At 47.3% G+C, this 15,623-nt stretch overlaps 1 protein-coding gene across 1 annotated transcript in view; it reads left to right on the forward strand.

The window, feature by feature from the left end:
* The first annotated feature begins 2,852 nt into the window (after window positions 1-2,852).
* The window catches only part of LOC146206435 (uncharacterized), a 422,112-nt gene continuing 409,341 nt past the window's right edge, over window positions 2,853-15,623 (forward strand). The window contains exon 1 of the mRNA XM_084591099.1: window positions 2,853-3,023. Coding sequence (XP_084447225.1) covers window positions 2,853-3,023 — 171 coding nt within the window. The remainder of the gene's footprint in view (window positions 3,024-15,623) is intronic.

Consider the following 15,623-nt stretch of genomic DNA (forward strand, 5'->3'; position numbering starts at 1 on the left):
TATTCTGATTTTTGACAAACAAACGTTGTATACGCTAGCTGCTTAATGCCAGGAGATAAATATTCAAGATCTCGACCCAGGTAACCAAGTGAGCGTGAAGCGTCGGCGCAAATAGTTTGAATGCGGGTGACATATGAAAGTGATGATGTCACATATTTGTACGATTGGGTTACATTAGTAGGAATAGACGAATCTCTGCAAGTATAATGAGCAAAGGTATGCTTTCGAGTAAAGGACAATGATTTGCACTTAGATAGGTTTAAGGGCATCTGCCATTTTCTACATCACTTTGCAATGATGTCCAGGTCCTGTTGCAAGGTAAGGTTATCGGCCGGGCTATGCATTGAAGTATAAATGACGCAGTTATCCGCAAGCAGTCGCAGGTTACACTGAACCTTAGAGGGCCAGTCGTTAACGTATATTAAGAAAAGTACTGGAGATAGACCGGCATTCTGAGGAACTCCCGAGGATGCATCAGTTAGGGGTGACGGGAAGTCGTTAGCAGATGTGAACTGGGAGCGTCCTTTAATAGGATGCTCTAGTCAACGCATTAGATTATTGCGCAGCTAGAGACATGAAAGCTTCGCGAGTAGATGATTATGAAATACTGGATCGAAAGCCTTTGAAAAGTGAAAAATAAAAACTATATCCATTTGTAGGTTATCATTCATGCTCCGAAGTATGTCATGGGTGAACTCGGCCAGCTGTGTCTCACACGGTAGTGATTTCCTAAAGCCATCATGATGCGGATAAAAGAAGTTATTTGAATCAAGGTATGTCATTAGACTTGACGATATATTGGGGCTTGAACAGCTTCGAAGTGATGCTAGTTAGGGAAACTAGCCGATAGTTAGTTGGATATGCGCAGTCAGCTGTTTTGAAGATGGGGACAATTTGGGCTACTTTCCGGTCGCAGGAACGCTCACAGTGTCAATGACTGTGCGATTATAAGGTGTAGTATCTGGCCGCATAGTGAAAGGGTGTTTTTTAAGAGCTTGCTGTTTACTTAGTTGCGTCTTACACTTGATAAGACCTTTAGTCCGCTAATTAAGTTGGAAATCTCTTCGAGGCTGATATAGATTTCAGGCATTTCTTTCAGGCAGAGCTATGCCAGCATCAATGTCGCCGAAAAAGCCGTGCAGTTAGCTCATCTCGTTTTAATAATATGCTTCTTATGTTTGTGAAGGCGGTGTTAAGGTACTTGCAAGGAGAACGATGAGGGCGATTCTATTGAGGAGTGTCATTCGGTAATTCGTGGCGAATTATGGGAAGCCCTGTTATTCTCAGCTCGGCCGGATAGCTGTGTGGTTGATTCGATAACGCTATCAGAAACGGGTTCATAAACATATAGCTTGTGTTCCTGCTTGAAGTTTGTCGACGCTGAACCTGAATTCGCAGTTCTTGGGCCGAATAAATTTAATCAACTTAGAACGAACGAGGCGTGTAGCAAAGGCGAAATCTTCTCGGATGGCGTAGCTTGTGTCTTTTAGCTTTGGTCCACAGGCCAGGATGTTTTCTTTGGTTTTGAAGTGGGTCAACCTAATAATGATAGGGCGCTTTTTGTTAACACTAAACTTCCCCACTCGATGTGCCCGCTAAGTGCTGGTTAGGTCTACACTCATGTCCAGCTTATCCGAAAGTCACATCTTTTGATTCTAACATAGCCCAGGTTTCTTTGTCAGAATCTTCAAGGGCTAAGAATAGCAAATTGTTCCGACGTATGTTGTTGCTGGCATTCATACTTTTTGCGGCCTTTAAGACAGCTATTTCCCGTTTGACTGCGCCGGTCTCATTCATTTTGTCTGGGGTGTTCAAGTTTTGTGACGGCGATTCGAAAGTAGGAATCCGGTTCCTCAGCAGCTTAATTAAAGTTTCATGGGCAAGTTGGGTAGAACAGAGTTCATTCAGCTCTGTACGCATGTTGCTTGATCCTCCTCAAGGTACTGCAGAGCTGCTAGGGCGGCTCCTTCGTTTAATTTGTTAGGGTCTGGGTTAAGCTCAACATCTCCTGACAGTCACAGAAATATATCGGAGAGCAAGTTAAGCGCAAACGCCTCACAAATGAAACATACCACTGCACGGAATTTGGCAGCATTGTTGACAGCATAGGGGCACGACACCTCAACAAGGCAGCGGTTCCTACTTCGGTATTCTTTACAAGAGGTTAAGTACCATCCATCTTGGAACACGAGGGTATCCATAAGCACGGTGCAGCGAACGGTGTCGTGCCCCAAGGGGGGGGGGGGGGGGGGGGCACAGCAGCGCGGTTGAAGTATTACGTGCTCCGGTTCTATGATTGGTGACGTTGGGGATGCTGTATGTTGCCAGATGGACGGTTGTACTCGCTCCAGATTCGGGTTTGCGGTTCCTTTCTCATCTGCCGCAAAATATCTCCTGTCTGAAGTATGTTGAGGCAGATTAGAAAAAAAAAAAAAAAGAGTCTCAGTGAGTAGCTTACAGACATGCGTTACAAAGCAAACCATTCTCTTGTAGGCAGTGCCATACGAGTCCCCGCGGGAGTGAGCATATATGTGCAGGCATGTGAAGACGGCTCCGGTAGTGGCAGGTGTGAATTAGAGAAACATTTAGATGCCACCACGCAAACCAATTCCCCCGAGATACCTGCCGGCATCAGTAGGTACCAGCCGAATTGGTCGCGAGTAAGCGTTCAAATGAATTTGCTCCCGAGCCTCCCGTAAACATTTGCTCTCGACTGTTTACATGTGTCGGAAATCCTTGGTGATTCATAATTTCCGAGCACTGCAAGCGCAAATGGCGCCATTTGGCGGTGGTGAATTGCGCGCTAACCCGAGCTTCGTGTATTTTGCAGGCGGCCGCCGCGTGATGCCTCCATGACGTCGTGGGCGGCCATGTCCGGCTCGGACTCGCCGCCGCGCGAACCCGAACCGCCGCCCGAGTGCAGCAGCTCGGCCGGCTCGTCGGCGTCTCCACTGCACGCGTCGCACCAGTACCGCTTCGGACTGCACAATGACCTCGGCAACTTCACCGCCAAGCCGCCCAAGGTGAGCACTCCTGATCCCGAGCGTCCGCTTTTACTAGACCTCATTCCAGAGTGTAAATGGCGCCCTGAAGACGCTGCAGCTGTCATAGCTGCGTTTTGCTGGAGGCGAAAGCGCCAAAACGTCCGACAGACACTGGGAAGAACGCTAGGTTACCCGCATTAGGCACAGAACGCTCTTTACGCACATTCTTGCTTTACCACGTAAATATGGATCAGTAATTAAGTAAATGAGCTGAATTTTTTTTGCGGACACATAGGTGGCTACATGCTGTGAAATTAGCTTACCTGAAATGTAAGTATACCTAAACCTTTACCCTCAGATGTAAAGACCGGGCGAGGTGAAAAAACAAGGCGATGACATTTGACGGCTTGGAATTTCATAGCCCTCAGGACAGTCGACGCTAGCAGGCTTAACAACTATTCGCCTAGCGAACACAGACGTTCGTGTTATACTTGAGCAGGAAGAAATATTGCCAAGAATTACCAAACAATAATGTTAGCCTGCTGTCAGAAGCTCTGGTGACCCTTTCTTTTTACATGACACGCGAAATTTTGGCCGATACATGCACCAAAAGAAAAGCAGGGGTTTCAAAGGGAAGTCAGTATTAAAAATTCTAACATAAGGCGGCTCAAGTCGATACAGCTCGGTAAACGCGCTGAAAAGCGAACGGCGTCTGCCCGACGTCGTGGAATCAAACGTGACTGTGTAAGAGTTGTTCTCCGAACAAGATTATGCACTCCCCCCTTCGCGGGAGCAGCTTATTTGTGTAACGAGGCCGTCGGCGGGACTCTGCTGCGGCTCGCCACGCGGTGGGAGAAATCTGGAGTGAGGCCTCGAGGCACAGCCAGGTTGCCTCCTAGCTCGTGGCGCGCGCGTGTCGTCCGCACAAATTCGATTAGGACCGTCGGCTGAGTGCGTTCGTCTCGCGCTCCAGGCTGAGTGAGGACGCGTGCCGACCCCCATTCAGCGTAGGCTGCTCCGCACGGCCGCCTACTATTCGGCCGCGATTGTGCCCAGCTCTGCCAGCCCCGAGGGCTCGTACCGTCGCTGCTGCAGATAGAAGCCACTTCTGATTGGACTAGCTCCACCGTAGTGAATGTTCTACCCGCGGCACACTGGCTCGGCGTCCACGGCGTTACGCGTCTGAAATGAGGTTGAGGGTTCGAATCTTGGGTGCATACAGCGTGCAGCGGCCGTCTTTGACTGGCACAAAAACTGGAAACAAACCCTGAAATAAGAGCTTCCGCGCACTTTAAGTGCTTCAGGTAACGGTTGGAACATGATCCCGAGCCCTACATCACAATGGCCCTGATATAACATTCAGCTTTAGGATGCAAAACTTCACTACACTCTACTTTCATCAAACGCTGCGGGCTGCACACTGTGCATGCAGTTTGTAAGCTTGATGCGTCAAAAGGGCATTAAATAATGCACCGACCTATTTGAGGTACAACGATTAATACAGAAAGGAGAGGCTGGGATTATTTCTGACTACAGGAAGCTAGTCTAACGGGTTCTGCCTGCAATTTCTCCATCGTAACGCCACTTAAATATTAATTAGTGTCCTCAAGTAAGGCTCATACACATAATCATAAATAATAGTTAATTTCACGACTGCTGTCGTCACATGGAGTCCCAGATCCGAGTTCTGCAGGAAGCGCAAAAGAAGGCATGGAACGATCCATTCTAGAAGATCGGTTTCCGCACGGGTAGATAGTGTCCTGAAGAGAACTATGGGGGACTCCTATTTTCTTGACAGAAGCGACCAACACACTCCTTTTCGCACTGTACCATGGACAACTCATTATGTGATGTTCTATAATCAGCGCTCAGCAAGTGTGGAGCATAGTGGAGACGTTAATTGCCAGGCCCGTCTTGTACGCCCGCACAGAGGTACGAGCAGAGCCCGTAAGAATGCGATATAGTAAAGTGCCTTGCGATTTTTTGTGCTTTTGTCACGCATTGCTTGCATGGTGAACTTCAGGAGAGAGAGAAATAGTAGAATAGAAAGGCAGGGAGGTTAACTGGGCGATGCCCAGTAGACTACCCTGCACGGGGGGAGGATAGCAAGGGAAGAAAAAGGAAAGAAAGAGCGCCAAGGAACTCCAAAAGGAACTGAAATGCTTGAGGACTGCTTCTCTGAAGAGCATTTTTGGTGTCTTGGGGAACTTCTTGATGGATTATTCTGGGAGCGCTTTACGGGCTAGGCTGTCCGCCCCCTCGTTTCGTATGACACCTATATGTAAGGCCACCATTTGGAAACGTATTTAAAAGTCTTTGCACAGTATGCACCAAGCGTAGAAGAAAGGTAAGCGTCAAGACATTAATAGGAAACCTGCGCTCTAACCTTTGAAGGGCGGATTTAGAATGCGTCAGAATCACAACAAGTTGAGCTGGACATGACCGTATCTTTCGTAAAGCCGTCACAGGATCTATTCTTACCCCCTGTGCATGGGTTAAAAGTTTGGAACTGTCGTCTAATGGGCTGATCTTTTTTTGAACCCATTGCTGCTGGACCACAGAACACTTCTAGAGCGAGATCTAGAAGTGCGCCTTGTTCTAGACATCAGCTAAAAGTAAATAACTCCGTTGTAGCACGTTTTACGCGCGCTGGCCAGTCATCATCTTGCTCCGGCTAGCTGTACTTGCGCATTTGACTGGTTATTCAAATATGGCTGCTTCTATCGTTGATTTATGTTTAGAATCGTAGCCCTCGCTAGATAAAGCCGTGAATAGAGTTAAGCGCTAACCCTTACAACTGAAGAAGAGGCTTCTTTTCCAAGTGCTCATTTTTGGCTGAATATGAAAATAAGTGAAAGCAAAAGACAACTAAAGGGAAAAGTTCAACACAATTCCCAGCCAGGTCGGCCAAAATTTACAAAACGCACTCCTTACCGCCTTATATAGATCAAAATGGCTGGTACGAAAAAACTGAGCGCGTTCCGAAGTCAGCTAGAAAAGAATAATAAATATAAAAATTACCCCTTCGCGAAACATTAGTTGCTGACTTCGGAGAAGAAAAAAGAATCTGTAGAAAGCAATATGAGAAATAAATAACCAATGAATCTTGCGTTGTTTTACATCTAGGAAGAGTCAGCGGATGACCGAAAATGGCATGAAATTTGCTTCAGTAAGATGTGTTGTCGGCCTAGTTGGTGCAGTACTTCAGACATCTTATAGTAGCGCGAACAAAAACACACACAAGACAGGGTAGCGCTCGTCCTGTACCCTGTCTTGTGTGTGTTTTTGTTCGCGCTACTATAAGATGGCATGAAATTAGCTGCACTTTGAGGCAGACTAGGACATTTGTTTTCGGCGAACTGCTCCGGTGATGCCGCACTATTCCGGGCTCCCTCGTCATAAGTTGGTAAACCCTGTCCAAAAGCGGTACTGAGCTGCCCGGCCGGCGAGGACCTCCTGGCGCGCGTTACTCCGGCGGGGGCGGCCGCGGAACATCTAAGCTACCGGATAGCTCGGCAAACAGTGTATCCCCGTCGGCGCGCGAGAGCCTTCTCCTCTCCTGCTTTACCGGCCGTCGCTTATCTGGGCCGCCGCTGAGAAGGGCTCGTTGTTCCCCCAGCCGGATGATGAAGAGCTTTCTCCTTTCGACCGAACTGCGGCTGGGACGACGCCGGAGAGAAAGGAATCAAGAGAGGTGCGTGCGCGATAAGATTGAGATATTGACCGCTACTGCTGCGAGCTGTCTCAGGCGCGCCACTCGAAGAGCGCCGCCAAAGCTCGGCTGTATGGACTGTTGGCCCGAGCCGGTAGACGTCGGGCAGAGAGGAAAAAAATGTGAGAAGGGGGCACGCTGATGTAAGCGAGCACACGTTGGTTCTATACTCGAAAAATGCATCATATAGTTTGTAAAAGGGAACGAACGATGTATATTTCAGTGCGGATAGAGCGAACAGAAGAAAACAATTGCGCCACAATCACAACAAAGCGATTTTAGAACTAGGAGAGACGCACAGAGCCGGCAGCTGGAGCGGTATTGCAGTGACTAGGCGTATCACGCGCTCACCTTTTGTCCTGAAGGTAACAGAGTAGGTGGGACCGTTGCATCACAGTGCAATCGATTTCTGGATTCAAGTTCGAATAAAATGATACCTTCGATTGTGTGAAGACTCCCACTACCAAAAGTAGCTCTTGAGGAAGCGCAGAGAGATTCCTGTTTATGCAAAGCAATGTCAGTGATGTCTTTTCACGGCACAGTGAACGTCCTCTGATGCAGATAAATAATGCTGCTTTCATCCCAAGGATTCATTTCTCCAAGTGCTTCGAGCAAAGTACCGTAAAATTTGGAATACAGCCCGCTTTTAAAGATGCTAAAATGTTCACAGCGATTCTGTGTTTCAGGTCAAGAGTGTACACCGGGCGCGAGATTTACAGAGAAAATTTTCAATAATACAAAAAGGGAAATTTAAACGACAAAATCGCAAGCAGCGTCACGCATAGCTTACCAATTCTTGGGGCAAGAATGTTGCGAAACTGTGTAGCTCAAAGTCACTCATTCCCGAGAACAAACTGAACCTCAGACGACTTTTGAAAATGTCCATTGCTCGGATGGTTTTTGACTATCACTTGTAACGCACTTTGACGACCTACTGTCGCATACAGTCTGCTTTCCCGCCCTTCCTCCTGTAGATCTACTCTTCTCTTTTATGCTGTTGAAGATCCCTCTTCATTCAAGCTTACGAGCTTTCAAAATTTTGGCACGCTGCTTGTCTTTTTCTTTTATTATTAATTTGAGCATTCATTCTTGCTCAAGCTGATAGGATCCCTGCAATAGACCCGTTCACACTTGGTACTGAAATATGCAGGGCGCATTTAATCAGGGAAGCGAGTTGAAATCAAGTTCTGGTCCGTATTCTGCCTTTGCGTCGTTTTCAGAGGTGTTTCGCCCTGACCTCAGGCCATCTGATTGGAGGAAACACCGGAAACGAATGCCTGTTGGCTTGTCGGCACTTCCTGGTATGGCGTTTCTCAAAACGACGCAAACCTAGAATACGGACCCCAATGTATTAAAGCGTACTCGCCACTGAGAGCCTTGTCGCACGGGCACGAAGTGTGTAGCAACGCTGGTAGCGGCATTGTATATAGACTCGTCCAGACGTTTACACGTACCTCCTCTTTCGAGCATGTGGTGACAGTCAGCTACTGTCATGTATTTGATCAACAAAGTATTGCATATATGCTCGTATACCGGTGCACACCATCGCTATGCCAGAAAAATGCATTTATTTACACGCGCGGGTTTGGAATGATGAAATACAGTTGCATTTTGGCATTCCCTTGTCCGCTCATCCGTTGTCCGCTATGCTCTCCGCCCACGTTTTTTCCGTCCGTCCACACAGAGACACAAATGCACCTGCGCGACTGTCAGCCCACACTGTCAGTCCACTGTCTTTCGTACAGCTGCAGCTTTAATACATGGGATAGACCATCTCACAAACCCAGGTATAAGCACACCAGGGTTACTCGAGAAGGAGCACCCGCGTATTTAAAAAGCGTGTAGATGACAGCAAGGCGACGAAAGAGGCTAGTTGGTATTTCATTTCTTTGTTTCCTGAGTGCTCTGAGTGGTTATGCTCGCGGGCAACATTCTGTGGCTCTGCACCGAAGGCTAAGCAGAAGGGGGAACGAGACGGGCTCTTGTCGCCGCCCCGTAGGAAGCCGACTGCCTCATTTTCCTCAGCCTTAGCGACCCCGCGCCGCATCTCCAATGAGAATAAAATTTCGTCTTCCTCCCACCCCAGCCCAAACAATGCACTCCGCAACACAGTCACAAAGGCCGTCTCTGTCCCCTTCCGGCCTGGCCATCGCCGCAGAGCCACAGAAAGCAGCTTTCCGCGAGCATACAAAGACAAAGCAAGACGACTCTACATACTAGAAATATGCAGTGATTTCTATTTATTTGAAGAGAAAGGATATAAAAAAGGTCATTGGCACATCACTAAACCTTCGTGGCGCTGCTTTTCATTATCAACTTCTTTACCTGTTTGCCTGCGAATGCTACCTTATCCTGCGTGGGCGCCATTAAAGGCGTGCTGGAGGCTTTCATGCTGGTCGACCCAGGCGAAACTTGCGTCAGGACATATTCAACAGCACTGCCACAGATTGAGACATCTCGAGAAGTTGACTCTTTTTCATTGTCAACTTGGAATTTGTTTTACTGGCTGACACTCGTACTCACTGATGACCCTCATTAGGCCTTCTATGCCCTCTCTTGTCAAACAAATGTTCTATATGATAGTTCCGCTACTCATGGTCGTCCATTTTCAGTTCGAACCTAATGCCTGTTTTCAAAGTACCATTGCACCCGAGATACCCGAGATGATCGGATGTCTAAGCAAAGTGACACAATTTCGGAGGCACCTGGAAGCGGTGCTTCGCTTTGACTGCCACTTAGTTCCACACAATGGTACTATAAAGACAGCGACCGTGTTCAAATTAGTCGACAAGACCGTTGCCTCGTTTCACCCTTGTAAGCCCACAGCCCGTTCAAGCAACCGAGCAATGCTGATGTTCGCCTCTCTCCAATGAGCACACGGGCTCCCATTGAAGTTACTTAGAATGAATCACAGCAAGAATTACACCCTTCCAATTTTTTAATGACCTCAAGTGCCGCATCGCTAAATGCAACGTATATAATGCGTCCTTCGGCTACATCTCTTGTTAATGCATGCTGTAATCTAACACATGAAGACCTGCTTAGAGGTCCTTCTTTTTCTAATACCATGCTACTTACCTGATTCAGTCAGAAATAACCTAAAATCCACACCGTCTGTTGCGATCAAAAGCCAAACAAGCAAAATACATCGCAATGATTCTTGAGGCGCATCTGTCCTAAAATAACTTGCCAAACTAAATTCGCTGGCACTCCCAGTTTTAGACCAATCCTTTACCCAAATGAAGCGAAATGGATGACAACCACTGCTGAATATGCTGCTTGAGTTGGCTCTTTGTTGCAGCAAAGGATGGTGATATTTAAATAATTTTGACGAAATCAAGCAAACCTCTCATCCTAGCATGTTAAGGGACCATAATTACTAAGCCATGCGTTAAAGTTCAGTACGAATGAGGAATCTGCAAAGCTGAGAGAAGCATTCTACGTGTTGCAGTTAGAGAGGCAACAGTTGATATTGTTAAAACAATTGGGCGGGTGTACGTAGGTACTACCTCTGCGTACCTTTGTTATTAGTATGAGGTAAATCCAGACGTAGGGCGCAATAGTTTGCAGGCTTTTTAATCGAACGCATGCGCATGCAAAAGAAAAATATGAATACAGTGCAGAAGACGATGCATGGAGCGTTGTGCGATTGTTGCTACAACACAAATACAAACTGTCATAGAGACAAGTATGTACCATAAATCTTTAGTTGTGCATCAAGGTCTATGAAGAAGGGAGCTACTGCTGCTAACTGCTGCTTATCCGGCTTGCCTTTCACCGTCGAAAGAAGCCGCTCGGTGAAGCAACTGCCCTTTCTTCATATGTAATTCAGTGCCTTTAGTGTTCTGCTGATGCTTTCAACATAGCTGCAGTGCAGAAAATGTTCTTGCACTGCATAAAACTATTACATTAAAATTTTCAGCGCCTTGTACTTTCTCTTCCTGCTTTAGAACCTTTTATCTGGAAAGCGTTGAACGCTGGTAAGGACTGCTCAGGTGCGATGCCAGCTATCTACCGAATCTTGGCGGGGACACATGTGCGAAAAGCGAGTGCCATTATGTGCGGCGTGCTGCTGCGAACCTCGTCGTAACGGCAGATCACAGCTCTTCGCCCAGCAGGTTAGATGTCAACCACGGGCCGCGTGCGGCAAACGCAACGGCGGACTGCAACAGCCAATGCGAGCGCGAAGAGCGCCAACGTCACGGTGACGTAAAAGGCTGTATGGTGGAGCGGCTCTGCCGTCAAAGTGCTGCTAGAGTCACTGGAAAATTTTCCAGTGACTCTAGGTGCTGCTGGTGCTGATAAGCGGGCGACCCGGCCGCGCAAGCCTGCCAGCGTTACGAGTCAACACGGCCTGGGACGGCCGTTGATATCTAAAGAATGCTTTAGTATTGTTTCTTCTTGTAATTAAAAAGTCACAGGCTACGGGGCTGTTAATGGTGGGTAAATTGCGAAGATCGCAGGCCAGCACTGAAGTGCTGTTACGAGTGATAACTGCGACTAAAGCGAGTTTTCTCACACAACCACTTCGCCGCTGCTGCCCTGTGCGACCACCAAGCGCCCGCTCGCTCCGCTGCTGAAGGCGTCGCGCAAATCGCGCTTATGTTTTTTCTATTATAAGATGGGCCTTCCCAATGGGTTGTTATGTTAAGGCTAGCTAGCCCTGTGATTGTTACGCGCGCTTCGCGTGCGTTTCGTCCGTCGAGCACACACGCATCTCCTCTGACTGGCTTATTCTGTATGGCCAGCGCTCCGTGCAGCAAACGTCAAAGGGCGGTCGCGTGTATGTTTACTGCTCACTTTATTTGTCCTATGTTCTTTCATAAATGACGGTTCAGAATGCTGTGAGGAAAGCAGCGTGTTGTGCCCTAACTGAGACAGTGGTAAACCCCAAAAATGTATGAAAAGTGTTTCAAAAATTTAAAAAGCGCGTAAACATTTTGTAAAGTTACGTTATCTTCAAAAACTCTTCAAAACGCCTTCAAAAACTCCAGTCCGAACCTTGCTCATTTTTGTCTTAACGAGAAAAAACCACGCTGACCACAGTGATGAGTTTGATAATGGCGGCACTCTATTCGGGAAACCGGCTAGGCCTGGCTACGACTAGGGTGGGCACGGATAGGTGCAGTTCGTCGCCCAGCGCGTCCGCGGGTGGCACCGTTGCCGAACGCCTCGTGCGTGAGCAGGCATTCTGTTGTTGCACGATTATAGCTGACAATACTCCTGATAACATGTTAATCCTGCTGATAACATCGCTGTTTTATCTTTTCTTATGCGAGCGTGAAGTTCATCAAGCCAAGCAGTGTTCAGACTGCTGCGCGGTTGCACTGGCCGTGGGCGTAACTTGAGGGAATTCGCTCACTTGACGAACGGTGCGCTGTGTTGGCCGTGTGTCCCTGCTTGCACTGCGGCGGCAGTTCGCAAGCGACGTTCGCTGCGATACGGCTGTCAAGCTTTCGCACATGTGTGCCCTGCTTCACTCTCACGGAAAGATGACAGGTTCGATGCTTTCCTTGTGGCAGCTCGTTTTCGTCAATGGCTGTGAGAATACATTTCTGCGTGTTTATGCGTGCGCTGTCTTTCCTTAAGCAACCTACTGCTTGAAACACATAGGCAGCAACTGCAGCGGTCTAAGTCACGGCTTGTGTGGGCAAGAAGCGTGAACGTTTGTACGAGTTGGACAGACATACTTGACATGAGCTGCGCGGCAGGCGGATACAAGGACAGAGAACACACAAACAAGGAGGAGCGCCAAGTTGGCGCTCGTCCTGTGTGTTCTGCGTCCTCGTCTCTTCCTGCCGCGCCATTCATATGTGGATGAGGCATTCAGATTGTACGCTATTTCTATTTGTTTGTTAATTGTTTTATTTAACACGTCTTGCCGCGTCACCAAAATAATGATATGACTATATACTTTATTTTCTCTGGTTATATTCCTTTGAATGTTATTTTATTTATTTATTTATTTATTTATTTATTTATTTATTTATTTATTTATTTATTTATTTATTTATTTATTTATTTATTTATTTATTTATTTATTTATTTATTTATTTATTTATTTATTTATTTATTTATTTATTTATTGCAGCACTATCGTGTGGTCCCTGTTGACAAATTTACGAAGAGCAAAGTCAGTGCAGTTGAAGCTTTCCTTCTTTGAGCAAATACGATTTCATGAACTTGAGACCCCTGCAAGCAACAGGAAAAATTGCTTTGACATTTATAAAGCAATCGCTCCCGAATGCCAACCTGCTTCGTCTCACAGCATCGTCTTCCTACTGTGGGTTCGGACACTGCGAAAACCAACTTGGATGTTCGAAACTGCTGCTGCACCATTTAGCGGCAGTATCCGCTGACCCGTGGAGCCATAGGAGCACAAAACTCGCGTGAGGTAGTGACTTTTTTGAGGGGCTCACACGTACAGCAGAGCCAGCCTATAGATACTTTGGTCTCTTTGCTTTCCCTTTCTTCAAAGAGGTCCATTCCGGCATTAAGCCGACTCTCCTAATCCGGCCCGAAGAGTGAGGCGACCGCGACGAGGGAGAAAATCGTTGAGGCTCGGGAGCCAATCTCCGGCGGCGCAGACGTCAGGCTACTACGTGCCGGGTCGTCGCTGGCGAGCGCGATGTGCCGTAGCGTTGTGCTAGCGGAGAGCCCCGTGGCGGTGGCGGTACGCCAAGCTTTACGCGCGTCATTAATCTCGCCCCCGTCATTCATATTGCACGTCTTTGTTCCGGCACCCATGGTGTCACGTCGCCGAGGAGGTAGGCATCTAGGGACTCGTTTCTCGGCTTTTCCTTCCTCAGACTTCCCCTATTTTACTTTCTCCTCCGATTCTCCCAACCCTCACCGGGAAAACGCGGCGCTGCTCAAGATGTGTCATCACGCTATTCTCATCTTGCCTCTTTCAATTCGCCGTCTTTCTTCTTTCTTTTCGTCGATGTACTTCTTTGGCAGGGGTTTCCGACAGGAGGGTTGCCCGTCCAAGAAAAAAAAAAAAAAGAAAACGAAAAAAATTGTCTCCAATGTACAGTGAAACTTCACTTGAACGAACTTCAAGGGACCTTAGGAAAATGTTTGCTAAAGTGAAAGTTCGCTGAACTGAAATTTTGCAGCGCTTTTGAACTTATGACTGCAGTGGTCTTGGCCTCAGTCACTGTGTGCAAACTCCCGTGAACCTCGTCCGGCACAGCGGTCTGCTGGGCAGCAGAGGCATTCATTTCCTCCAACCAGATCATTCCTTCCACAGATCACAATTAACCAGCATATATAAGTACGCCTTTCTTGGAGCTAAGAAGCTTTGTAGGGCTGAAGTTGTGGCTATGGGTGGCTATGACTGTGGATACAATTAAGCATGCAAAGATAGCTGTGATTCCGCTGGATACAAGCTTGTTTAGATAGCCAGTTAGGCTTAGAGCTAAATGACGGCCAGCTTTCGTCACGCGCTAATAAAATATGTTTCTCGAAATATTCAGTAAAAAGTGCACGTTGTTCTGGTTGAAATACTCAGTATGGCGTGGGAAACACAGGATGACGTTATAGAAAGTGTTCGTAGAACTGAAATAAGCAACAATTGAAGTTCGTTAAAATGAAGGGCGTTTGCAGCGTTCAATGGAGCTTCGGCGGGGGAAATTAATAAAGTTCGTACTACTGAATACTTCGCTTAAGTGACGTTCGTTCAAGTGGTATTTTACTGTATACTTAAGTAAGATATTGCAGTAAAAAATAAGTCGTTTTGAAATTTCGAGCATAATACACAAAGGAGCATTACATCAAACGTCATAGCAAGGTGTCGCATGTGGCCAGTGATATAATGCCCGTGCAATTCAAACTGGCAGCTGTGCGCGTAGCCCGCACAGCAGACCTCCGCTGACATCCACCACACGTCCTTCTTGGAGCGTCCTTACAACTCCGCTTGTGAAGCGACACCACTAAAAACACGAATGCCTCTTGTCCTTCACTCCCAGGCACACTGCGAGCAGCGCATGGCCACCATTTTTCTGGCATCCGTTTTTCAGGCACCGTTGGTCACAGTCGCCCCGTTGCGGAAAGGGTGATGACATAAAGTTTGCGTCTTGCCGATTTGCCCTGTGTGTTGAACGATGACCCTGTCATGCGGTGACAGCGACAGCTAAGAGTTGGTGATGGTTAAGGGGCAGAACGTGTTGCCTAAACCTTATGTTTTTGAAAAGTTGAACTCAGTAGAGCTACGTACCCTCATGCTATAGCTTCTTTTCCGGTTGCGCTCAGTGGTCTGTTTCGTCCAGAAGTGGCGGTAAGTGTTAATCGTTTTAGTCCGACTCAGAGCGCTGGTATTTAATGCCAAAGTTCCCGGCCTATGCTTAGTCATGGCTGCACCAGGGCTGCACACGTCCCCAAAGGAAAGGGCGCCTCACCTCTCGTCTTGCTGCGTTTGTATTTCAGGCCGTTGAAAAGGGAGGCAACCAAGTGGCAAACGTCAGCTTCGAGCAAAACCTCATCTGCCGATTTAGCTTATTTCGCGACATATTCGTGCTACGACTCGCGAATGCTCGGCTGGAATACATACACTCGTCAGACGCCACTGCATCGCAAAGTACAACATCTCTGACGCCGCTCTGTCTCGCTGCTTACGAAGCCAGTCCTGCTGTCGCTTTGCTGAAATTCTGGCTGAAATTATGGGCTGGTGTTGCATCCTCCTGCAGATCAGGGCGCCGGATGGAATTGACCTATGAATGTCTTTCTACCTCTCCTGACCACAACCTTCTCATCTGACCGGTCCTTTTTTTTTATTTTTATTTATTTATTTATTTATTTATTTATTTATTTATTTATTTATTTATTTATTTATTTATTTATTTATTTATTTTTTTTTTTTTTTGTGGTTCAGGTGGAGCCCATTCTGCGTTGAGTTCTCTAGGCATTTTTCTCGTCTCTGCGCATTG

Source organism: Amblyomma maculatum, chromosome 1, assembly GCF_055883805.1.
Source record: "Amblyomma maculatum isolate TAMU_Amacu chromosome 1, ASM5588380v1, whole genome shotgun sequence".
Classification (NCBI taxonomy): Eukaryota; Metazoa; Arthropoda; class Arachnida; order Ixodida; family Ixodidae; genus Amblyomma; species Amblyomma maculatum.